At 41.5% G+C, this 26121-nt stretch overlaps 2 protein-coding genes across 5 annotated transcripts in view; one reads left to right on the plus strand and one right to left on the minus strand.

Annotated features, from left to right (window-relative positions):
* Nucleotides 1–22592, plus strand: part of gins1 (GINS complex subunit 1 (Psf1 homolog)) — a 37768-nt gene extending 15176 nt beyond the window's left edge. For both annotated transcript variants that reach the window (XM_072265679.1, XM_072265677.1), the window contains exons 2-7: nucleotides 2596–2660; nucleotides 6216–6314; nucleotides 6964–7054; nucleotides 12786–12902; nucleotides 19821–19895; nucleotides 21994–22592. In XM_072265679.1, coding sequence (XP_072121780.1) covers nucleotides 2626–2660; nucleotides 6216–6314; nucleotides 6964–7054; nucleotides 12786–12902; nucleotides 19821–19895; nucleotides 21994–22062 — 486 coding nt within the window. In that variant the 5' untranslated portion in view covers nucleotides 2596–2625 and the 3' untranslated portion in view covers nucleotides 22063–22592. The remainder of the gene's footprint in view (nucleotides 1–2595; nucleotides 2661–6215; nucleotides 6315–6963; nucleotides 7055–12785; nucleotides 12903–19820; nucleotides 19896–21993) is intronic.
* The window catches only part of ninl (ninein-like), a 105694-nt gene continuing 102069 nt past the window's right edge, over nucleotides 22497–26121 (minus strand). For 2 of the 3 annotated variants that reach the window (XM_072265672.1, XM_072265670.1), the window contains 2 exons: nucleotides 25522–25635; nucleotides 22498–23985 (listed from right to left, as the gene is read on the minus strand). In XM_072265672.1, coding sequence (XP_072121773.1) covers nucleotides 23797–23985; nucleotides 25522–25635 — 303 coding nt within the window. In that variant the 3' untranslated portion in view covers nucleotides 22498–23796. Of the gene's footprint in view, nucleotides 23986–25521; nucleotides 25636–26121 lie in introns of all 3 variants that reach the window. The other variant, XM_072265671.1, reaches the window with a different exon arrangement.

A 26121-nucleotide genomic window follows, 5' to 3' on the forward strand; every position in this document is an offset into this window, starting at 1 on the left:
AAGTAACGTGACTGCTGGTTAATATTTATGTGAATATCTGGCATTGAAGACAATTACAAAGTAAATTTATTATCAAAGTACATATATGTCACCGTTTACAACCCTGGGATTCATTTTCTTGTGGGTATATACAGTAAATCCAAGAAACAATGAAATTAATGTCACACTGCACCCAACTAGATGGAAAAACAAATAAAATGCAAAAGACAACCAATTGTGCAAATACAAAAGAATAGGTGGATAGATGGATGGACAATAGATAGCGAGATGAAGTGTCCTTGAAAGCGCTTATTTAAGATTATTTAAGTCCTTATTTAAACAGATTGGGAAAGGGAGCTCAGTTTGACTTTTATGATGGAGGATTGGACGCGGATTCAGAAGCTGGTTAATACTTCTTTGATCTGTGCTAGTCATTCACTGATTCAATTTAAAATTGTACATCATTACCATTTGACGAAGGAGAGACTCTAAAATATTTCCTAATGTTGATAGTTATTGTGATAGATGTAAAACTGAGATAGCTATGCTAGCACATATGTTTTGGTCTTGTTCTATACCGGAACAGTTCTGGAAGTCAGTTTTTTTCGACAGTTTCTAAAACACTTAACATTAATCTACAACCTAACAAATTAACTGTGCTTTTCGGAATAATTCCTCAAAATATCCATGGTATTTCTGTGTCTGACGAACATGTTATTTTATTTGTTATGTTGATAGCTAGGAGGGCTATTTTGTTGAAGTGGAAGGATACTTCAGCTCCTACTTTGTCACAATGGTTCTCTCAAGTGATGCTATGTCTTAGTTTGGAGAAAATTAGAAGTCAAACTTTTAAACCTTTATTTGATTTTGAGAAAAGATGGGGCTCATTTGCTTGTTGTTATCATTTGAGCTAATTGATAGATTTTCTCCACGATCTAATTGTAAATTTTTTGGTATATTTTTCTTTCTTGTTGGTGGTTTGATGTTTATTTTTAGAAGCTTTTTGTATGACACGTGGCTCCGGGGTTGTACACCTAATGGGGTTTTTTCCCCCTCTTTTGCTTAGTAGGGTTTTTTAATTATCGTAAGGCTTTTCAATCTTTAAGATCTTTTTTTCCATGAGACATTGTAAGTGTTGTTGCTCCGATGTACTCATTTTTTTTTGGAATAATATAATAATAAAAAGATTTGAAAAGAAAAGAAAGTGAGTCCATAGGTTTTGGGAACAGTTCAGTGATGGGATGAGTGAAGTTATTCGCTCTGGTTCAAGAGCCTGATGGTTAAATGTTAATGACTGTCCTGAACCTCATGCTGTGGGTCCTGAGGCTCCTGTCCCACTCCCTGATGGCAGCAGTGAGAAGAGAGCATGGCTTGGATGCTGGGCATCCTTGATGATGGATGCTGCGGCAACACTCCATGTAGATGTGCTCACTGGTGGGGAGGGCTTCACCCATGATGGATGGGGCCATATCCAATACTTTTTGTAGGATTATCAGTTCAAGGACATTGGTGTTTCCATACCAGGCTGTGATACAATCAGTCAATGTACTCTCCACCATACATCTATAAAAGTTTGTCAAAGTTTTAGATATCATGCTGAATCTTTGCAAATGTCTAATGAAATAGAGTTGCTGCTGTGTTTTCTTCATTAAAGCGCTTACTTGCAGGACCCATGACAGAAATACTAACACCACGGAATTTAAAGTTGCTGACCCTCTCCATCTCTGAACTCCCAATGAATACTGGTTCATGGAGCTCTGGTCTCCTCCTGCTGAAGTCAGTAATCAGCTCCTTGGCCTTGCTGACATTTACTGAGAGGTTGTTATTGTGGCACCACTCAGCCAGATTTTCAATCTCCCTCTTAAATGCTGATTCAACACCACCTTTGATTCAGCCTACAACAGAGGTATCGTCAGCAAATGTAAATATGACATTGGAGATGTGCTTAGCCACACAGTCATAAGTATAAAGCAAGTAGAGCAGGGGCTAAGCACACAGCCTTGTGGTGCACCTGTGCTGATGGAGATTGTGGAGGAGATGTTGTTGCCAATCCAAACTAACTGGAGTCTGCAAGTGAGGAAATCAAGGATCCAGTTGCACAAGGTGGTATTGAGGCCTAGGTCTTGAAGCTTATTGATTAGCTTTGAGGGGATGATAGTACTGAATGCTGAACTGTAGTCAATGAAGATCATCCTGATGAATCATCTTGATGATGAAGAGCATCTTCATTCCCAGGTGTTCCAGGGTTGAGTGAAGAGACAATGAAATGGCATCTGTTGTAGACCTGTTGAAACGGTAGTCAAATTGGAGCGGATCCAAGTCTCTTCTCAGGCAAGAGTTGGTATGTTTCATCACCAACCTCTCAAAAAAAAAACTTCACAATGGATGTAAGTGCAACTGGACAATAGTCATTGAGGCAGGTGTCTTAGGCACCAATATAATTGAAGCCTGCTATGGGTACCTCAGAATGCCGAAGCAAAAGGTTAAAGATATTGGTGAACACTCCAGCCGGATGATCACAGGTCTTCAGTACTCGGCCAGTTACCCCATCTGGCCCAGATGCTTTCCATGGGTTCATAATACCTGGCTTATTCAAATGTAATCTACTTCTTGCAGGAGGATGGCCTCAGAGAAGTCCTTGAAGAGATGAAGGCATTGTATGAACAGAACCAAAATGATGTGTAAGTTTACTTTGTGCTTCATGTGCTCTCTTGACTGGTGTAGAGCAGATTAAGCTTTCAAGTATGGAGTGTAATCTATAATATTGATTACATCATGGGTTCACAACAAATTTAGCAGTAGTTTTGTGTTCCCTGTAAATTAAAATCTACAACAATGTTTGCAAGTCCTTAAAATGCCTTCCAATCAGGCAGCATTAGATTAAAAACATGCTGAAAATGCTGTGGAAAGAGAAGCAGAGTTCAGGTCCAAGAATGACTTTGCTGAATGTTTCCAGCATTGAATCTTTTCCTTAATTTCAAGTTTCTGATATCTGCAATGTTGTTTTACTTTCACTTACTGTTAGTATAAATTTTTTGGATCCAAGGTGATCCACTCAGCAATTTGAAGTGTGTATAATTATGAGATGGAGATGAGAAATAAAATCATTTATAAATAACCCATTTCTGACACTTCCACAAATACCTTGTATATGAAGTATTAATGAAACCCCGAGTTGGCTTTCCTTGGTTTTATCTCTCACCAAGAACCATTAACTGATCTGCTTTGTACTTACTGACTTATGTGGGTCAAGGTTTTAAAAAGTAGCATGGTTTCCAACCGATGTCCTTATTTTTATTTAAAATTCCACCATATTTCTATAATTTCCAAGTCCTAAACTTCTCAGTAAACTCTTTTGTTCTGGCCTCTTGTTAAATTAAATTAAATTTGTTGCACTGTCAGCAGCCTTCAACAGATGAAGCTCTAATCTTTGTAATTCCATCTGTATCTCCATTTCTCATCACCACTTTCCAACTTTAAACACACCTCTTTGACTAAACTCTTGGTTATCTCCTTTGGTATCTCCTTGTATGGCTATACATTAGATAACAATTGCCTCTGAAGTAGCTTGATGCTTTATTGCTTTTAAAGGTGCTATAATTAGTTGTTTATATTTATCTGGTCTGATTCGTAATTGCAATTTACTTCTAAACTATACAACATGCAGACTTGATTTGTGGTGATTTATACTTGGGTTCTAATGATGACCTGTTTTAATTGAGCAATTTTTTTTCAGGCAAATTATTCAGGTTAAAAGACAGAAAACAGATGATTCCCATGTTACAGTAGTTCAGGTGATAGACATTCACCCTTACAGAATTCTCAAATCACTATCAACAAAACTGAGATACAGAATAAACATCCTCGCTAAATTTGTGTTTATTTTTTTACAGTTCTTTTTTCAGTTTTCATTTTGTGATGCGTGCATATTTTGGCTTCGTCTTAGAAAATCATAATACAGACAATTTTCTAGAAATGTGAACCCCTCCTCTAATGTGGGGATCAGCTATTTGTCTATCTACTATCTAGTTTCTCAATAATGTGATGATTCTAAGTACAGTTTATTAACTTGCGTTTTTAATTTATTTCATTTCATTTTCAAGACTGCCAATGTTTTTGTCAAAATTTAGAGAATATGCAAGATTTGTCTGACAAAGCATCAATTCCATTCCTAGAAGTCCCATTTTGGAAAAAAAAGATTTATTCAGCCACTTGTCCTTGCTTATTAGTTTTTTGATATAATTTGAGAGAACTTAAATATTTTCTTTAAGTTTTTGCTTTGAAATCATGTGAATCTCTGAGTAACTAAATCTATGTATTGTGTAAGACTCGCCTTTTATATTAATGCAAACAAGAGAGAATCTGTAGATGCTGGAAATCTAAGCAACACACACAAATTGGCCTGCTGAGTTCTTCCAGCATTTTTTGTGTGTGTTGCTTAAATTAATGCCGTTGGTTACAATGGTCAGTTCAGGTGCATTGTTTATTCCATGCAGTATGAAGCCTTAGACACCAGACACCAAAATGTCTACCTGAAGTACAGACTTGATGGATCACTCTTGGACCTGCGACGTCTGAGTGGCACAACAAAAATAGTCAAGAAACTCATCCTTGAAGCCCTCTATGCCAATGGGTATGCTCTGATGGCTCGCACTGAGTTCAACCTTCAGCTAATTGTCAATCAATTTGCAGAAGCCTTGAGTCTCTTTGGTGCTGCCATCAGCCTAAGCAAGACAGAAGTCTCATTGTAACCTGCTCCTGGATCTGCTGCTACCACCCCCTCTATCACTATTGGCGGAACGGTGGAAGAATTCAAGTATCTCGGCAGTATCATTTGTAGTGATGGCTCACTAGAGAGAGAAATCAACACCAGGATTTGCAAGGCCAGGCATAGCCTGGGTCGACTGCGATCATGTGTGGTCCTCAGCAGTCTCTTGTTTGGATTACACACGCTGGGCTTGTACCAAAACGACTGGAACTGAGTGCGCAAGACCAGACTGGCTGGTGAGCCTTAGTGTCAACTGTTCACAACAACCTGGAGGAGAGACACTGAGCAGTTCTAATCGCTGCCCAACAAAGAGGAAAGCGATAACAGTGACTCCACTTCCAGATCCAGCACAATTTTCATGTCCTTATTGTGGACATCTGTGTCGCTCACAACCTTGACTCAGCTGCCACCTACGAACACACAATAGAACTGCACAAATTTGTCATCATCTGATATGACGGACAAGCCAATATATAAAATAAATGAAGCCTCACCACTGAGGTTAAGTTAAACACTTGACTTTGTTCCATATGAGGGAATAAGCAATTGCAGCTGGTAAGTGACATTGCCATTTACTGACTGCAGTCAAAAACTGGGCTGAGACAGGAGTGCATTTCACTTTGGCATTTAACTGCATTGCCAGTGAGAGGATCTTTTTGGAATGAGTATACCAGTGACATGAAAAGATTGTAAATCATGCAATATTTTAATTTGTTACTGACACATAGACATGACACGCATATCTGGACTGTACATACTTTGGATAATAGCTCAGGAAAAAAATTCTGTGAAAATATATTTTGTTTGTGGATTTTCTGTAATGCTGTTGAGTGTTTCTAATATGAATCTTGCTATTACAAACATTAAAGGACTAGAAGGGTAATTGTATGAAGTAGATTGGGAGGTGGCTTTAAATGCATCATAAACGCTGGTGTTATTAATTAGACTGGTTAATATTTTATTCTGCAAAATTTTATTTAACTATTGAATGGATCAGTGTCCATAGCCTTAAAATTAATTATATTTTGTTACATTCAGAGTAAATTCTTGATAAGCGAGCAATTTTGACTTAACCTAGTCATTGTGCAACTCTGTGCTTGTCAGATTGAAACTGAAATGAACGACAAATCAGCTTGCGGGATAGGTGGAGATAAATGCCTCTGGTACTAATAATTCCAGTATCAGCACTTCAATAGGCTAAGTTGATGGTGTTTGAAGCTCCCACCAGACACTGCTGTGGAGAATTTAGATTTTCCAGCTTGTCATTGAATCATCTGCAATTGCCAGCTGCGTCTGTTTGGAGATAAAAATTCTGTGTTGCCCAGAATCCCAATCAAAGTTTCCTTCTGAAGCAAGGTTCTCGCATACTGTTCTGATATGTAAGATAGCTAATGAGCAAATAGGTAAAGGGTGTCAAAAATAATGATAATGAACTAAAAGTTAATAACATATTTTACTTATTTTTTAGAAATGAGGCTAAATCTGAAGAAAGAACGGACTTAATCCCAACAATCAAGTTTCGTCACTGCTGCTTACTGAGGAATAAGCGCTGCATTTTAGCATACCTGTATGTTGCTGTGTGTAAGTTGTACCGGGGATACTGTACTGTGCTTTTAGTTTCGATAGGATTTCTAATCTTCAGTCCTGTGTAATAGCTATTATCTGAACAAAATTGGTCTGGCATGTATGCTTTTAGTTTCCAGACATAAAGGCACTATAAGATGTTTGCTATTTTCTGAATACTTCCCATTTTGCCTTTATTCCTGTTGCATACATTCAACTGTTGATTTAATCCGTTTCATTTTGATTAATCAATGTTATAATATAACATTATGTGCAAGTGGAATGGGTCCTGTGACTAGGGGATTATTATCTAATTGATTTTAAAATTTCTTGTTTTCTTCTCCTATTCTGTATAATTTTTAAGTGGCTTTTGGTAAATTGGAAGGGCTTTCTCTGGTGCCTTTTGCTAATGACAGTATTTAATATCTAGATCATAGAAATATGCTGTATATTGATCTTGTAAGAAGAATGTCATGGTATGTTTTTAAGAAGGACTGAACAGCAGTAAGGAGAGTTAAAGGCAAGCCGTTGCCAGTGCAAATAACGGAGACCCTAACACAATAGGAAACTATTACAAAATTGTGTCTTCTGAAGATAGATTAAAGAAAATGAATTATCTGGGAGAAAATGATCAACCAGTTTATTTTCGGCAGATACGACCGTTTGTTGCGGATTCGATCTTTGAGGTGGGAATATGGAAGTGTTCTGCCATCAGAAATCCGATTCCATTTTGCTCCTGAAGAGGTAAACTGCTTTTGGAGAAACTTAAAGATTATGTAGCCCATCCTTTTCTCCCCCTCCTTAACATGCCAAAAGTTCATTCAATTGCCTTTTCATAAAACTATAGAAATGAGAGCACAAGAAGTAGCCAGTTTGATCTGTGTCCTGCTATATATCCTTGGATCCACTTCCTTGTTCTTTGCAAGGGACTTTTTTTTTAATATATTTCTTCTTTTTACATGATTATGAAAGGCTGGCATCCAAAAAAGATTATAGTGGGGTTGAAGTTAGGGTACAGGGAAGGATTAAAAGTTATAAATGAGAATTTTGTATGTGAACCATTGGAGGATTTGAAGTCAATGACAAAGCAGAAAAGAAAAGATGGACAACTGAGACTTTTTGATAAGATACAGGTGGCAGAAGTTCAGATTCACTTAAGTTTATGGATAGTAGATGATTGAAGAGTGTCAGAATAGTCCAATATAATGTGGTTTAGGCTTTGGAGAATATTTCAGCTTTGTACAGAGATGGGGAACAAAATTAATATAAAGTAGAATGTCTTTTGTGATGGTAAGGATTTGATGTAAAGTCTTGGGTTAAGGTCAATAAAGCCATCAATTCTTACTATCTGTTGATATGGTGTTTGTGGTGGGACTGAAGGTGATAGTTTATAGAACATAGAATAGTACAGCACAGTACAGGTCCTTCAGCCCACAATGTTGTGCCGACCCTCAAACCCTGCCTCCCATATAAACCCCCACCTTAAATTCCTCCATATACCTGTCTAGAAGTCTCTTAAACTTCACTAGTGTATCTGCCTCCACCACTGACTCAGACAGTGCATTCCACGTACCAACCACTCTCTGAGTAAAAAAACCTTCCTCTAATATCCCCCTTGAACTTCCCACCCCTTACCTTAAAGCCATGTCCTCTTGTATTGAGCAGTGGTGCCCTGGGGAAGAGTGGTGCGTTGGCTATCCACTCTATCTATTCCTCTTATTATCTTGTACACCTCTATCATGTCTCCTCTCATCCTCCTTCTCTCCAAAGAGTAAAGCCCTAGCTCCCTTAATCTCTGATCATAATGCATACTTTCTAAACCAGGCAGCATCCTGGTAAATCTCCTCTGTACCCTTTCCAATGCTTCCACATCCTTCCTATAGTGAGGTGACCAGAACTGGACACAGTACTCCAAGTGTGGCCTAACCAGAGTTTTATAGAGCTGCATCATTACATTGTGACTCTTAAACTCTATCCCTCGACTTATGAAAGCTAACACCCCATAAGCTTTCTTAACTACCCTATCCACCTGTGAGGCAACTTTCAGGGATCTGTGGACATGTACCCCGAGGTCCCTCTGCTCCTCCACACTACCAAGTATCCTGCCATTTACTCTGTACTCTGCCTTGGAGTTTGTCCTTCCAAAGTGTACCACCTCACACTTCTCCGGGTTGAACTCCATCTGCCACTTCTCAGCCCACTCCTGCATCCTATCAATGTCTCTCTGCAATCTTTGACAATCCTCTACACTATCTAAAACACCGCCAACCTTTGTGTCATCTGCAAACTTGCCAACCCACCCTTCTACCCCCACATCCAGGTCGTTAATAAAAATCACACCAAGTAGAGGTCCCGGAACAGATCCTTGTGGGACACCACTAGGTCACAATCCTCCAATCTGAATGTACTCCCTCCACCACCACCCTCTGCCTTCTGCAGGCAAGCCAATTCTGAATCCACCTGGCCAAACTTCCCTGGATCCCATGCCTTCTAACTTTCTGAATAAGCCTACCGTGTGGAACCTTCTCAAATGCCTTACTAAAATCCATACAGATCACATCCACGGCACTACCCTCATCTATATGCCTGGTCACCTCCTCAAAGAACTCTATCAGGCTTGTTAGAGACAATCTGCCCTTCACAAAGCCATGCTGACTGTCCCTGATCAGACCATGATTCTCTAAATGTTATAGATCCTATCTCTAAGAATCTTTTCCAACAGCTTTCCCACCACAGACATAAGACTCACTGGCCTATAATTACCCGGACTATCCCTACTACCTTTTTTAAACAAGGGGACAACATTCGCCTCCCTCCAATCCTCCGGTACCATTCCCGTGGACAACGAGGACATAAGGATCCTAGCCAGAGGCTCAGCAATCTCTTCTCTTGCCTCATGGAGCAGCCCGGGGAATATTCCATCAGGCCCTGGGGACTTATCTGTCCTAATGTATTTTAACAACTCCAACACCTCCTCTCCCATAATATCAACATGCTCCAGAACATAAACCTCACTCATTGTCCTCACCATCATCAAATTCCCTCTCATTGGTGAATACCGAAGTATTCATTGAGGACCTTGCTCACTTCCACAGCCTCCAGGCACATCTTCCCACCTTTATCTCTAATCGGTCCTACCTTCACTCCTGTCATCGTTTTTTACTTCACATAATTGAAGAATGCCTTGGGGTTTTCCTTTACCCTACCGCCAAGGCCTTCTCATACCCCCTTTCTTCTCAGCCCCTTCTTAAGCTCCTTTCTTGCTTCCCTATATTCCTCAATAGACCCATCTGATCCTTGCTTCCTAAACCTCAAGTATGCTGCCTTCTTCCACCTGACTAGATTTTCCACCTCACTTGTCACCCATGGTTCCTTCACCCTACCATTCTTTATCTTCCTCACCGGGACAAATTTATCCCTAACATCCCGCAAGAGATCTCTAAACATCGACCACATGTCCATAATACATTTCCCTGCAAAAACATCATCCCAATTCACACCCGCAAGTTCTAGCCTTATAGCCTCATAATTTGCCTTTCCCCAATTAAAAATTTTCCTGTCCTCTCTGATTCTATCCTTCTCCATGATAATGCTAAAGGCCAGGGAGTGGTGGTCACTGTCCCTCAGATGCTCAACCACTGAGAGATCTGTGACCTGACCCGGTTCATTACCTAGTACTAGATCTGGTATGGCATTCCCCCTGGTTGGCCTGTCCACATACTGTGACAGGAATCCGTCCTGTACACACTTAACAAACTCTGCCCCATCTAAACCTTTCACTAGAAGGTAGACTGAAGTTTTTATAACTCATTTGGACCTGGATGTTTGTTGACCCTTACCTTGTAAATAATTCCAAATACAGCTTTACCATATCAACTTATATGAAATGCAATTTACTCAGACCAAAATAGGGGATCTCCTGTTGGCCAAATGACTGATCCATCTTCCATGTGATATATTTCCTCCCTGGAGTTTGCACTCCTTTGTCTCTTGAATTCTTGCTGCTCTACCTCCATAAATGTTCATTATTATTCTTCTCCCTTAATTGTTCTGATCCATCAGGCCATCCTGTGTCCACCTCTCATTGGCTCTGGCCCAATGCAACATGTGGCACCACTTTACCACATGCCTCTGATGTTATTCCTTTGCTTTTTTGCTGAATCATTATTTTACACAATTATAGCCAATTCAAGTCACACTGGCCACTCCAATTCATGGACACAGACTACTCCTCTTATAAGTCCGTGTTAAATCTTCTCCCTTATCAAAGAGCATCTCACTAATGACTTCTTATTTGGAAATGATTTCCAATTAGCAGATTATCAGTAGAGCCTTTGCTATGTCCACTTAAGTCCTGAAAGAGTTAATTCAGGAGATTTTTTCCACCAACTGGCAAAAATGTCTATTCATTCATCATCCTTGACTTGTTCCTGCTAGCAGATCTACAAACGTTCAATGTTCACCTTCCAGCTTGTCAGACTACATAAGTGGTGAAAATGAAATGGCATGGAGCGAGATTGTGTCATTGCACGTGTGAAAGTTGGCCTCAATGTCTGCTGAAAATGTCTGGTGGTGCCAAAAGGGCAGTTCTCCCTGTATGTAACAGCATCATTTTACATTCTATCCAGTCTTTGTTTTTTTAAAGCTGCTATGATCTGTGCCTTGCCCCTTTAGGATCTATTTATAAAAATGGTCTTTCTGACTTTGCAAAGTAGCATTTAAAAGCCTATAATTAAAGAAAAAATAAATGGGGTAAAATGATAATGGAAACCTTTAATACTGAATTACCATCCGGAAAATGAACAGCTGGAAAGGCAAAATTTCATTGGGAAAATAAATTACCATTTGAAACCCCTTTATGTACTAAGTTACTTTGGTATGTATTAGGATGACATACAAGAACAGGGACAAACCTTGCACTGTTCCTCTGGTGCCTAATAGTGAGAGAAATGGCTGCGGGTCTTCATACAACAAAGCTGGCCTAGCAATGAGAAGTGGACTAGTTAGTATAGGAGAAAGTTTCCATTGATTCTTCCCAACATTAAAGTGTGAGAATTCCTCCCCTTGACTTGCCATCTTATTTTGTTTCTCTGGGTTGGGCCTGCTACAGTGGTGCTGCCTTGGTTATTGATTTAAATAAATCCCCTGTGTTCCACTAGAAATGCTGTGTTGTTAATGTATGTGAGTGGTATCTTGGCACAGATGGTGGAGCTGCTGGCTCGCGGCTCCAGCAACCCGTTCAATTCTGACCTCCTGCTGGTGAGCATGTGAGAGGTAATAGGATTATGGGCCAAAAATTGGGGGAGTGGGACTTCAGCTGCTCATAGGGGCTAGTATATCTTCTCCCATCCCCACCCCTGACACTCGCTGGTTTCCTCCAACATCCCTGTTAAACCTGAGAGTGCATACTATCAGACTCGAACAGGTCCTATCCACTGTTATCCAACTTTTGAATGGGCTGTTTAGATGCGGAAAAAAAATGAGTTCTTGACCTCCCTATCTATCTCACTGTGGCCCTTGCATTTTGTTTATCTGTACTGCAGTTTCTCGAACTGTAACTGTATATTCCTCATTCTGTTTTCTGTTAATTGACTCGTGTCCTATCATATATTTGAGCAGAGGAAGAATTGGAATTGATGGGTATGTGAGGCAATGGGTTAAAGGGAAAATAAATGGGAGAATTTGATTGATGGGAGCTGATTTGCACTTGATGGACCAAAGTGCTTTGTGTGTACGTAAAATTACCTTTTTAAATTAGAGCCCAACCATCTGAACCAAACCATTTGCAATCTCCTTCCTCAATATGACATCAGGTATCCCTACTATTGAAGCCTTATCTATAATGTTGTCATAATTAGGCTCCACTTTTCCAGTGTTCGACTACTGATCCTTCCTCGTATGTGCTCTGGAAACCTGCATACTTCGCCAAAACTCTGACCCAAATCCTAATCTGCACCAGGTTGTTGCTTGTTGATTGATATTGATTCCTGGACTGACGGGACACTGAATTTAAATGTTGTCCTTGTTTTGGAATCCTTCCATGTTCCTGAATATAACCCCTGCCCCTTCCCCTTTCCCCTCAAAATTTGGCCTTTTACCCCCTCCACCCTGCCTTCTCCCTCCACCCTGCCTTCTCCCTCCACCCTGCCTTCTCCCTCCACCCTGCCTTCTCCCTCCACCCTCCCCTCTCCCTCCACCCTCCCCTCTCCCTCCACCCTCCCCTCTCCCTCCACCACCCCCCATCTCTGTCCCGTCTACCCCTTCTCTACTATTCAAAGAATCAATTAAAAAAGAACTACCTAGATCTTAGGTTCATCCTCCCTGGCAAGCATTACATGTTTTATAGGTATTCACAATGCTAAGGATTTGCATTGTAGAGTGTTTTGCTCTCATTTTCTGCTTGGTGCTGCTATCCCATTAATGATTCTGTTTTAGGATTGCTTTCAAATTGGTTTTGATTTCTTCTTCTGCACAGACAGAGTGGTTCAACCACTACAAAAAGTCACTCGCCTCTTACATGAGAGCCATTGGTGGAGATGAAGGGCTGGACATAACTCAAGATATGAAACCTCCAAAAAGTCTGTTTATTGAGGTAAGTGTTGTAGTCCATAATATAACGATCAATATGTGAGGAATTATGGAAGGTTGCAGAGAAGTTGGTCCGATGGGTTACTGGACTCCACTTGAAAGGCATCTCTGTTGGACAGCAAATAGAACTGTCAAATTTTTGAGTGCCTCTGAAGCAATGAAAAATACTGATTTTTATTTCTTTTATTCCCGCTTGAATGTCACCACAGAGACTACATTCTTTCAGAAGCTACACAAATTTTCCTGACTTCTGGCCTCCTTCATTTTAACTCTTGCCTTTCAAACCTGCTAGGCATCTCAGATTTTGCAAATGCTTTCATTAGTTCTGTGCCCCCTCTCAATAGCTATCCAAGGCAGATCCTCAGAGACAAGGGTGACTTCCACTTAAGTTCCTTAGGTTCATGGGTGGCCAGTTAGAGGGCCTGCAGACTCTGCCACAGATGGGATGGGTAGGCAGATGGCTTGTTTAGGATATGGGTGCAAGATGTGAAGTATTTGTTGCCTTACTGGATACTCATCCAAGCCAGGTATTCCCATATTATATTTCTTCTCAGGGAGACTTTTAAGAAAGTACTTTCTTCTGCTGTGACAGATTTGGGGCGTTAGTATCCCATGTCCAGAGCTCATTGGGTGCTATCATATGATTGGTGCTATGCGTGTGGGCTTGGGAAAAGGTGCTGATGTTGGAATTTGAGGATATTTGTGTCAGTGGCACTTCTGTGTTTTGAGATGCCTTGTGCGGTCAAGCTCATCACTGAAGCACGTGGGATGGCAGAGATGTTACTGCGCTGTAGACTTGGGTTGGTGCTGGGTTTGATGTCTTGGTTTTTACATACTTTTCCACAGTAAGCCAAAGGTTGGAGGCAAGAATGAATTTATTCATTTGTTTCCTTATCCTTGCTTTCTACTCTTATCAGCCGCTTCATTCAATAGATGATCGTAAACACAAAATAATCTGCAGATGCTGGGATCAAAGCAACACTCACAACACGCTGGAGGAACTCAGCAGGTCGGGCAGCATCCATGGAAAAGATCAGTGGACGTCAGGACGAAGGGTTCCGGCCCGAAATGTTGACCAATCTTTTCCACGGATGCTGCCCGACCTGCTGAGTTCCTCCAGCGTGTTGAGAGTGTTGCTTCAATAGATGATCCTTTGTGATTTCCACCATCTTCACTAAGATTCCCTAGTAGTGTAGCAGTTAGTACGATCATTTTACAGAGCCAGCGATCACGAATCAAGATTCAATTCCCACCTCTGTCTGTAAGGAGTTTGTATCTTCTCCCTCACCACGTGGGTTTCCTTTGGGTTCCTCTCACAGTCAGAGATGTACGTTTCGGTTAGAGTTAGTAAGTCGTGGGCATGCTATGTTGGGACCAGAAGCAAGACAACAGGGTTCCCTAGAACTATCCTCACTGATGTGATACAAACGATGCTTTTCATTGTATGTTTTAATGTACATGTGACAAAACTGATCTTTAATCAGAACACCTTCCCCTCTCCCATGTCAGTAGTCCAAAGAGACTGTTCCTTTCCCAACTCTGAAGGCTACTCTTCAGTCTTTGCCACATCCAATCTTATTCCATTCTCCTTTCACGTTCTCCATCCAGAAACACAAACACTTCCAGGTGAAGCAGAGGTTCACTTGTACTTCCAGCAAAGCCCACTGCATTCAATGTTCACAATGTATGTACGTACATTGGAACATACATGTAGATTGGGTAATCGCATTGTGGAGCACCTGCATTCAGTCTGCAAGGGCTGTGTTATTTTTAACAAGAAATAAATTTAAAAATCAGCACCTCTTTTTCTTTCTGGATACCTTGCACCTGTTGGTATTGAAACAGGCCAGTTCTCCCATCTGTAATATTGGTTTAGTTTTCCACGTTTTTAAAAAAAACATTAATCAGCTGCGTAATTCCCACAGCTCTGCATTTTGCAACTCAGTCGTGCACAGTGCAGGAAAGGTTCTGCAGGCCGCCATATCTGCATTAGCCACAATGCCATTCTAAATGAGTCCATATCCCTCTCTTGCCTGCCTGTTCATACATCTGTCTAAATGCCTTTTAAATATCATTATTTTATCTGTCCTACAACCTCCCTGGCTATGCGTTCCAGGCACCTACCACTGTCTCTGTTTTCGAAATAAATTGCTTTGCACAATCCTTCACCTTACTGTGTCTCACCTTAAGCCTATATCTTCTAGTATTTGACGTTTTCATCCTGGTGCAAAAAGCTTCTGACACTCCAGAGCACATTATCCAAGTTTGTCCAAACTCTCCTTGTGACTAATACATTCCAATTCAGGTGACATCCTGGTAAACCTCTTCTGTGTCCTCTCCAAAGCTTCCACATCCTTCCTATAGTGTGGTAACCAGAACTGCACACAGTACTCCCAGATGTTGCATAACCTTAGCTTTATACTATTCTAAAATGACTTCCTGATTTTTATATTCAGTGCTTTGACTGATGAAGGCAAGCAAGCTGTACACCTTCTTTAGCATCTGTGTTGCCACTTTCAGATAGGTATAGTCTTGCATCCTAAGATCCCACTATATTGATCAAAGTTGCTGTTGAACGCAGCAGGCCAGGCAGCATCTCTAGGAAGAGGTACAGTCGACGTTTCGGGCCAAGACCCTTCGTCAGGACTAACTGAAGGAAGAGTGAGTAAGAGATTTGAGAGGGGGAGGGGGAGATCCAAAATGATAGGAGAAGACAGGAGAGGGAGGGATGGAGCCAAGAGCTGGACAGGTGATTGGCAAAGGGGATACAAGAGGATCATGGGACAGGAGGTCCGGGAAGAAAGACAAGGTGGGGGGGAACCCAGAGGATGGGCAAGGGGTATAGTCAGAGGGACAGAGGGAGAAAAAGGAGAGTGAGATAAAGAATGTGTGTATAAAAATAAATAACAGATGGGGTATGAGGGGGAGGTGGGGTATTAGCGGTTCCGTGCCTATTCCGGTATCTGTCCCCCAGTTTTCCTTCGCTACATCGACGACTGTATTGGCGATGCTTCCTGCACGCATGCTGAGCTCGTTGACTTTATTAACTTTGCCTCCAACTTTCACCCTGCCCTCAAGTTTACCTGGTCCATTTCCGACACCTCCCTCCCCTTTCTAGATCTTTCTGTCTCTGTCTCTGGAGACAGCTTATCCACTGATGTCTACTATAAGCCTACTGACTCTCACAGCTATCTGGACTATTCCTCTTCTCACCCTGTCTCTTGCAAAAACGCCATCCCCTTTCTCGCAATTCCTCCGTCTCTGCCGCATCTGCTCTCAGGATGAGGCTTTTCATTCTAGGACGAGGGAGGTGTCCTCCTTTTTTAAAGAAAGGGGCTTCCCTTCCTCCACTATCAACTCTGCTCTCAAATGCATCTCCCCCGTTTCACATACATCTGCTCTCACTCCATCCTCCCGCCACCCCACTAGGAATAGGGTTCCCCTGGTCCTCACCTACCACCCCACCAGCCTCCGGGTCCAACATATTATTCTCCGTAATTTCCGCCACCTCCAACGGGATCCCACCACTAAGCACATCTTTCCCTCTCTTCCCCCCCCCCACCCCCCCCACTTTCCACAGGGATTGCTCCCTACGCGACTCCCTTGTCCATTCGTCCCCCCCATCCCTCCCCACTGATCTCCCAACTGGCACTTATCCTTGTAAGCGGAACAAGTGCTACACATGCCCTTACACTTCCTCCCTTACCACCATTCAGGGCCCCAGACAGTCCTTCCAGGTGAGGCGACACTTCACCTGTGAGTCGGCTGGGGTGATATACTGTGTCCGGTGCTCCCGATGTGTCCTTCTATATATTGGCGAAACCCGACGCAGACTGGGAGACCGCTTTGCTGAACACCTACGCTCTGTCTGCCAGAGAAAGCAGGATCTCCCAGTGGCCACACATTTTAATTCCACATCCCATTCCCATCCTGACATGTCTGTCCACGGCCTCCTCTACTGTAAAGATGAAGCCACACTCAGGTTGGAGGAACAACACCTTATATTCCGTCTGGATAGCCACCAACCTGATGGCATGAACATCGACTTCTCTAACTTCCGCTAATGCCCCACCTCACCTTGTACCCCACCTGTTATTTATTCTTATACACACATTCTTTCTTTCACTCTCCTTTTTCTCCCTCTGTCCCTCTGACTATACCCCTTGCCCATCCTCTGGGTTCCCCCCCACCTTGTCTTTCTTCCCGGACCTCCTGTCCCGTGATCCTCTGATATCCCCTTTGCCAATCACCTGCCCAGCTCTTGGCTCCATCCCTCCCCCTCCTGTCTTCTCCTATTATTTTGGATCTCCCCCTCCCCCTCCCACTTTCAAACCTCTTACTAACTCTTCCTTCAGTTAGTCCTGACGAAGGGTCTCGGCCTGAAACGTCGACTGTACCTCTTCCTACAGATGCTGCCTGGCCTGCTGCGTTCACCAGCAACTTTGATGTGTGTTGCTTGAATTTCCAGCATCTGCAGAATTCCTGTTGTTCCCACTATATTGATCTTCCTTAGGGTCCTGCCATAAACTGTATGCTTTCCTTTTGCATTTGACCTCTCAAAATACATCACCTCACACTTGTCACATCTGTCATTTCTCCGCTCAAATTTCCAACTAATTTACTGTATATCCTGCTTTTTCAATCAGCAACCTTATTCACTATCCACAACTCCACCAATTTTCATGTCACCTGCAAAGTACTAATCAGGCCATCTACATTTTCAGAGGTTCTAGGACTGACACTCGTGGAACACTCCTGGTCACAGACCTCCATTTGGGAGGGAGAAAAGTCCCTCCACTATTACTCTGCTTTCTACGACCAAGCCAATTTTTTGTATTCAACTTACCAGCTCACTGTAAGTTCTATGTCACTTAATTTTCTGGGCAGCCTACCAGGAGGGACTATATCAAATGCTATAGCAACATCCACTGTTGCACCCTCATCAATTATCTTTGACACTGCCCCAAAAAACTCAGTAGGATTTGTGGGGCAGGACCTGCCCTGCACAAAGCTATGCTGACATTCTCTTAAAAACTCACACAGAATGCTAGAGGAACTCCAGCAGGCCAGACAGCATCTATGGAAAAGAGTAAACAGTCGACATTTCGGGCTGAGACCCTTCATCAGAACGTCGACTGTTTACTCTTTTCCATAGATGCTGCCTGGCCTGCAGAAGTTCCTCCAGCATTTTGTGTGTGTTCTTGGATTTCCAGCATCTGCAGATTTTCTCATCTTCTCTAATAACTCAATGCTTTTCCAGATATGAGTAATTACTGCCCTTAAGAATTTTCAGTAATTTCTCTGATGCTGATGTGAGATTCACCAGCCTACAATTTAAAAACAGAAAAATGAGGAAATCTGCAGATGCTGGAAATTCAAGCAACCCACATAAAAAATGCTGGTGAACGCAGCAGGCCAGGCAGCATCTCTAGGAAGAGGTACAGTCGACGTTTTGGGCTGAGACTCTTCGTCAGGACTAACTGAAAGAAGGGATAGTAAGAGATTTGAAAGTGGGAGGGGGAGGGATGGAGCTAAGAGCTGGAAAGTTGATTGGCAAAAGGGATACGAGGCTGGAGAAGGGAGAGGATCATGGGATGGGAGGACTAGGGAGAAAGAAGTGGGGGGGAGCCCAGAGGATGGGCAAGGAGTTATAGTGAGAGGGCGAGGGGGGAAAAGAAAAATAAATAAGGGATGGGGTACAAAGGAGAGGTGGGGCATTAACGGAAGGTGGAGAAGTCAACGTTCATGCCATCAGGTTGGAGGCTACCCAGACAGAATATAAGGTGTTGTTCCTCCAACCTGAGTGTGGCTTCATCTTGACAGTAGAGGAGGCTGTGGATAGACATATCAGAATGGGACATGGAATTCTATTTTCTGGTTTATCCCTGTTCTTCTTAAAAGAACATTGGCTAGTCTCCAGAATTCTGGGACCTTGTTTGTGGCTAAAGAGAATACGAAGACCATGTCAAGGTCCATGCAGTCTTCTCCCTTGCCTCTGATTTTCATAGGATAGATTCCATCAGGCCCCGGGGACTTTGCCACCTTAATGCTTCTCAATACACGCAACACTTTCTTAATACTGACATGCCTGCCAGGACACCCCTCCTAATGTTATCTTCATCTGTGTCTATCTGTCTTATCTATTGTTCTCTCTATCTCTGGTCTCATCAACCTGCAAAAAGTGACTTCCATTCAACTTCTTACACCTATGGTAATGTTGTTAGATATCTTGACCCAACCTCTCTGAAACTTAAAGCTAAGTTTTCTCTTTTCTATTTCTGCTAAGGATATTCAAACAGAAACCTAACTCTTTTCCATAGATGCCACAGCCTATGTGTCTTGCTGTAAGTGTGCACTAAATCTGTGGACCTCCTTGTCTTGGACTAACATGTTGCTCTATTGAGATCATCTCGGTATATAGTTCCGGTGTGTGTCTATTTTGGTGTGCTAAGTATTAAGTACTCACTACAGGTGTCTATCACAGTAATACGATATTTTGTTAATTTAACTCTCATTACATATGGGATAAACTATTCAGACAACCATTACATCTTTAGTAAACAAGGACTGGGAATACATGCAGATCCGTGCAACAATATGCCCGTTACCCCTTGATTTTGCTGTTTGCCATCGATCTAACCTCTTCTGAGTTTGACCTTCAGAAATATTGTTTCTCCAGCTCTCCAGGCACCCTTTGCTTTCTGCTGCTTGGCCCCTGGGCTTCAAAACTACCTCCTAAAATCTCTGCCTTTTTTCCCTTTTAGGAGCTTCTTCTTAATTTGTCAGTTGTTGTACCCCATTTCCTTTGGTAAGGCTTGATAAATTTTGTTTGGTAATGTCTCCTGTGAAATGTTTGATGTTTTACAATACCTTAGCTTTATAAAGTTCCTTTTAATGTTTTAAAAATTGTCCTCTTCTCTAGGTGCGGTGTCTGAAAGATTACGGTGAATTTGAGATCGATGATGGTACAACAGTCCTCCTGAAAAAAAACAGCCAGGTAAGAATTGAGAAACCTATCTGCAAACCTTTCTATTCAATTTCTTGTTCCTTTTACCGCAAATTTGTATTCACAGTAAAAGGTCTGTCTTAAAATGTTGAATGTAAGTGCTAGGAATTGTGTGAGAATGTGTTCAATGGACACGTGCATTCAAGCAAAATGGAAGATGGATACTCTCTATGAGCAGGCAAGAGCACCAGCATATGAATGAAAGCATCTCTCTTCCAGCACTGAGCATACATCTTAAGTATTGGCAGGTTTAGTTAGAATGAGGCTTCTCCTCTACACGACTACTAGATTAAGTTCTGTTTACCACATTGCAGGAAAGATGCAGTTACGGTGGGAAATTATGGTGGGGTTTGAATTAGATAAATAATAAGGATCTGCTTTCCTTATGAGCTGGAGCAGATACTTAAAGTAATTAGGAGGAGGATGTGGGGGGAAGATGTGAAATTGTTTTTTTTTTGCACCCAGCAAGTAATCTGATCTCAGTAGCTGGGAGTACAGTGGAAACAAATACTCATCATATTTAAAGACCTGAGATTTGTTCTGGAGCCATCAGTAATTGATGAAAGTTGCCTGGACTCTGATTTCATTGAATTATGGGAAAATGTAATTGACAGGAGGAGGGCCTTCGACCCGTGGTGTCCCTGCCAGTCAAAGGAACCACCTGCCAAATCCTACCTTTCAGTACAAAGTCTGATCTTACAGATTACTGCTCCATGTACATGCCCCAGTTCTGTTTGGGTTCTGCTTCTCTGCGCTCTCAGCTTCTGAGTTCCAAATATTCCATCCTCAGGATGGAAAAAAAGTTTTTAGCTAATTACCTTGTATGCTGATTAGATTTTGACCAGATGGTTAGGAAAATAGATCTCTACCAAAATGCCCAGTGTAATCACATCCTACTTGCAATATGGTGAGCAGAACTTGCTCTAGTCTTCAAGCTGTGGTCTAATTAATGTTATATATAATACCAACAAAATCTCTAATCCAACCAATAGTTTGCCCTCCTTATCCTATCATTAAGAATCTATATATTTACTGTACATTCTTTTCACTGTCCTCCCATTTATTGTATCCCACATAAAATGTTGCACGTTCCCGAATACATGTTTCATATCTCTCCCGACTGAATATTATTTACAATTTTCCTTCCCATCTGACTTCCTGCCTTCTAATGCTTTTTGCTCATGCGTTTTTTTTGTCATGTGCTCACTTTGTCACGACCTTTTCATTTTGCTAATGTACTACACAAGGCAAGTGCTGAATACTGAGTCCTGTGGCAGTCACATTGGCAAGAAACTAGTCACAATATATTTCATCAAAGTTACCCTTTGTTTCCTGCCACCAGTCCAATTTTACCTCTCTCGCTTGGATCACATGCATTTTTACTTTATTTCACCAGCCTGTCTAATGGTACCTCATTTAAAAACCTTGAGACTTCCCACCTGCAGTGAAGCAAACAGTGAGCTACTTTAGCTGTAGTCAAAGCTTGTTGCTTATCCATGAAACTCTGATAGAAAGATCCCCTCGCACTCTGCTGCTGTCAAATTTGACTGTGGGTTTGGAAACGTGAGTCATTCATTGCTGCTGTCTACTGCAGTATAGCTTCTCATTCTGTCACCACTTTACATAACTTTAACTATTGAAGGTATATCAATGCCTTCCATTGTGTTTCTTGGTGATTTGGTTACACGCCTGCAACTAATCTCTACCAAGAAGTGTGATTTAGAGAATAAAGCAACACACATCAAAGTTGCTGGTGAACACAGCACGTCAGGCAGTATCTCTAGGAAGAGGTACAGTCGACGTTTCAGGCCAAGACCCTTCGTTCTAAAGTTGCGTTCACCAGCAACTTTGATGCTTGAATTTCCAGCATCTGCAGAATTCCTCGTGTTTGCGTTAGAGAATAAAGATTATCTTTCTGTCACACTGTATCCTGAATCCAAAGCTTCCCCCCCCCCCCAAGAGGAAATCAGAGGTGCAGCTCCTACGCGGCTATACTATATACATTTTCTTTACTCACTTTCCTGCCTTCATTTCTTTCAGATTATACACTAGAAAAGAAAATCTTACAATTTCTTATGCTTTCTTTCAGCATTTTATGCCCAGATGGAAGTGTGAACAGTTAATTCGTCATGGAATTCTGGAACATGTGTTATCCTGAGAATAGCAACTGAATGTTACAGGCGATAGCTTACTCTTGTTTTGGCATGTATTACCTGCATCTTATTAAAATATTCAAATGAGAGTAAAACCCTTTAATTTAACAGCTAATAAATTAGTCTCTGTTTATTATGCTAAGTTATAAACACCACTATTTCCAAGAGGGTTATATCTTAGCAGAAGCCTAAAAAATCAGCTAAAACCTTTCTTCCCTCTCAGAGCACATCCTTGCAAGGAAAGTATGTGAAGGAGGGAGAGGAATTGTCTTAATTTTGTCTATCACTAATTATGGAGGGTGAGGGTTGGACCACAAACATCAGAACTGTGTAATTTCAGTGCTTGCTAATGTTCAGCTGAAAAATGAGAATGTGGTCTGATCCTATATCTGGGAGAACCTGTATAACCCAAAGAATAATATCGTAGCTTTAAATGAACATTTTAATTCAAATCATTTTAAATAGTGTACACTGCCATCCTTGAATATTTATAGTTTCTTTAAAATGTATGAAAGTCAAATAAAACATTTCTGTACAAAAGGATCAGCATTTACAAATTATTTTCAGAAACTTAAACATATGTTTTGCATAACTATACATAAATAGAAGCAATTAACTTCTGCCACATTAGTTTCAATATTAAAATAGCAGCAGAGTCAAGCTTGCACCCAGTCTTAAGGAGGTACTGCTCAACATAAAAGACTTTCAAATGTTACAGGAAAACTCTGAATCGTGTCACTTCAGCTGCCTGTACAAGAAATAAGGCTGGCAATTTCTCTCCCACCATCCTGGCATTTTCTACCTCTTTAAAACAATAGGCCATTCATTGCAAGTTTTCAGTTTGAACAGGCATACAGAATGCTGGAAGAACTGAGGACCAGGAGATGGGAGGTAGAGTTACAGTAGCTGTGGAAGCTGGTGGGTTGAGAGCTGCTGAGTCATCCCTGAGGGGGAGATGTGGCTGGGTGTAATCCAAGAAATGGAAGAGATGCATTAGAGATATTCCTAGAGACTTTGAGGGCAGGTGGAAACTGGTGACAAAGGTGATGAAAGTGACAAGTTTCATACAAGAGGTAACACTGATGTTGTCAATGTAATCAAGAAAGCTGGAGAGAGGTGCCACAATTTTATGGAACAAGAACTGTCAAAAGAAGCCACTGAAAAGACTAGTGTAGTTGGGCCCATGCAATTACCCATAGCCAGACTGTTCAGCTGTAGAAGTTGGAGGAATCAAAAGAGCTATTCAGGGCAAGGACAAGTCTTGCCAGGCAGATGGATATTTGGTAGTGGGGAAGTGGTTGGGTCATGACTGCAGCCACTAATTCTTTAGCGGTCATGTTCATCTGTCACTGCCAGTAGGGACGTTCTCTTAATAAGTCTGTTGGTGGAAGGAAAGGTTTTTCTTCCTTCTCCTATTCCCTGTATTAATCTTTTTTTTGGTTTCTCTTCTGTCTGTCTGTGTCTTGTTTTACGGCGGTTGGCACCCAGCTTAATGGTGCATTACCGCCAATTTGGTTTCTCTCTGATGAGTATCTGCAAGGTGGACAGGGAAGAGCAAACAGTTTTTAATAAACTTGCACCCATGAGCATTGCAAGTTCTCCGAGAATGTACCAGCAGTTTTCCAGTTGAGTTACTTTGATCCTAATGCACCATGCGTAACCACATCAGGTTGAATCTCTGTAAAGTGCTGAAGGCATCATTTTTTTGAAAAATGCCTTTGGAGCTGCAACATTCAGAGTTAGGAGAAGGAGGCTGGTACAATTTTCCTCAGCAGACTGTTCAAAGCTCCAATTTTTTCATCCAGCAGCTGATTCTTCCTTTCGGCACTTTTCTGTCGCTGCTCTGTAATCTGCAGTGCTTTCATTAACTGTGCGTTCTCCACATACAGGTCCTTCAGCAACAGGTCAGACTTGGTGTTCTTGGCAAACTGTAGGCAATAAGCAAACCGATTATTTTTTATTCTTTTGCATAGTGAAGCTCATTTGGCCATGGAACCTTTCAAGCTGCTTGACACTAAGCCATAACATTTGGAGCAGGAAACAAAAATAGATTACAAATAAACTCCTCTCGGGCTTCCAGCCGGGTACAGGTATTGATTTTAACCAATGTTTCAATGACAAACTCTGCCACCTTCATCAGGGATGATGCTCTGATGAAGATGGCAGAGTTTATCACTGAAAAGTTGTTTAAAATCTATTCCTATACCCAGCTGGAAGCCCGAGAAGAGTTAATTCAAAATATAAGCCAGGAAAGCATTAGATCCTTTTCAAAAAGGTTTGTTTTCAGAGGAGATGCTGGTTAGAAATTTGGAATTTGCAAGCAGGCGCCAGTGATAGAATAACTAAAATCTGTAAGTGGTAGAAAAATGTAGCTTATAGAGTTGGATGTTAGATATGAGAAGAGATGATAGCAGGCATCCATTGACAACAAACTGGACTGGTCAAAGAACACTGAGCTGTCTACAAGAAGGGTCAGAGCCGTCTCTATTTCCTGAGGAGACTGAGGTCCTTTAACATCTGTCGGACGATGCTGAGGATGTTCTATGAGTCTGTTGTGGCCAGTGCGATCATGTTCGCTGTTGTGTGCTGGGGCAGCAGGCTGAGGGTAGCAGACACCAACAGAATCAACAAACTCATTCGTAAGGTCAGTGATGTTGTGGGGATGGAACTGGACTCTGACAGTGGTGTCTGAAAAGAGGATGCTGTCCAAGTTGCATGCCATCTTGGACAATGTCTCCCATCCACTACATAATGTACTGGTTGGGCACAGGAGTACATTCAGCCAGAGACTTTCCACCGAGCGTCATAGGAAGTCATTCCTGCCTGTGGCCATCAAACTTTACAATTCCTCCCTTGGAGGGTCAGACACCCTGAGCCAATAGGCTGGACCTGGACTTATTTCCTGGCATAATTTACATATTACTATTTAATTATTTATGGTTTTATTATTTAATTATTTATGGTGCAACTGTAATGAAAACCAATTTCCCCCGGGATCAATAAATTATGACTATGACTATTAAAATCAGGAATGAACAAATCAATAGTGAAGCATAGCAGGATTCTGATGTAGGTCTGCAATCCCTAATAAAAGGTTCAACTTGTCTCATCAACAATCCACAAACCAGCCATGTAAAGATACTGGAACTCACTGCAGAAGTATATTCACAATACTCAATTAAATACCTAAAATAGTTTTAAATTTAGAGAGATAAACTTCATTTCCCAAGATCTGCAGCTTGAGCCTCACAATCAGTTAAAAGCTACAACGCCGTTGGAAGCATTTTACAGGTGAATGAATTAATTCTATTCTCTGAAATAGATGTGTAATGATAATTCATTTCATATATGAATGCAAACATATGCCATCTTAAGTAATTTTCTGTCACACTTTAAATAATCACAAACTCATGAATGTCAAGTTATTGACTATTGTGGAATTTGTAGCTGCCCCAATCACTCACCTGTTCCTTAAGCTGTTTCATTTTCTCTTGAAGTGTCATGCGTACATTTTTTAGTTTCTTTTCCACCTCTTCCATCCTTCCTTCCATTCGCTTCAGCAGTCTCTCATATTCCTCCTGAAGTAGAATGTAATCATTTTATTTATATTCTGATAATAAGGAGACCAAGCATCAATTAGTTCCAATAGCTGGAACTGAAACACGAAAGGCAGTTGAACACACTGACCTTAAGGGGTTCATATGAACCATTGTCTCTGCTGGATTTTTAGAAGTGCTTCTCAATTAGTGTTATTCGCTGCAACTTTACATTAACAGATTGGTAAAGGCACAACTAAGCAAGCCATTTGCTTGCATTGCTCTACCAGAAGAACACACTACCTCCATTGTTCTTCTGCCCCACCCTCCAGCTTCCAGAAGCTTGTAGTATTTCCCTCGACCAGTGGCCCCCCTCCGCCGAAGGCCACATTAAGACCTGACTCTATCACATCTGCAGGCTGTGCACTCCAGACTCCAACCAAGATTTTTCAGCATTGTTTTTAAAATCTGTCTCCAGCCACCTATTCAAGTTTTACATTCAGCTCATAATTCTCCGTGCCTCCCCTC

Source organism: Mobula birostris, chromosome 8 (assembly GCF_030028105.1).
Source record: "Mobula birostris isolate sMobBir1 chromosome 8, sMobBir1.hap1, whole genome shotgun sequence".
Taxonomy (NCBI): domain Eukaryota; kingdom Metazoa; phylum Chordata; class Chondrichthyes; order Myliobatiformes; family Myliobatidae; genus Mobula; species Mobula birostris.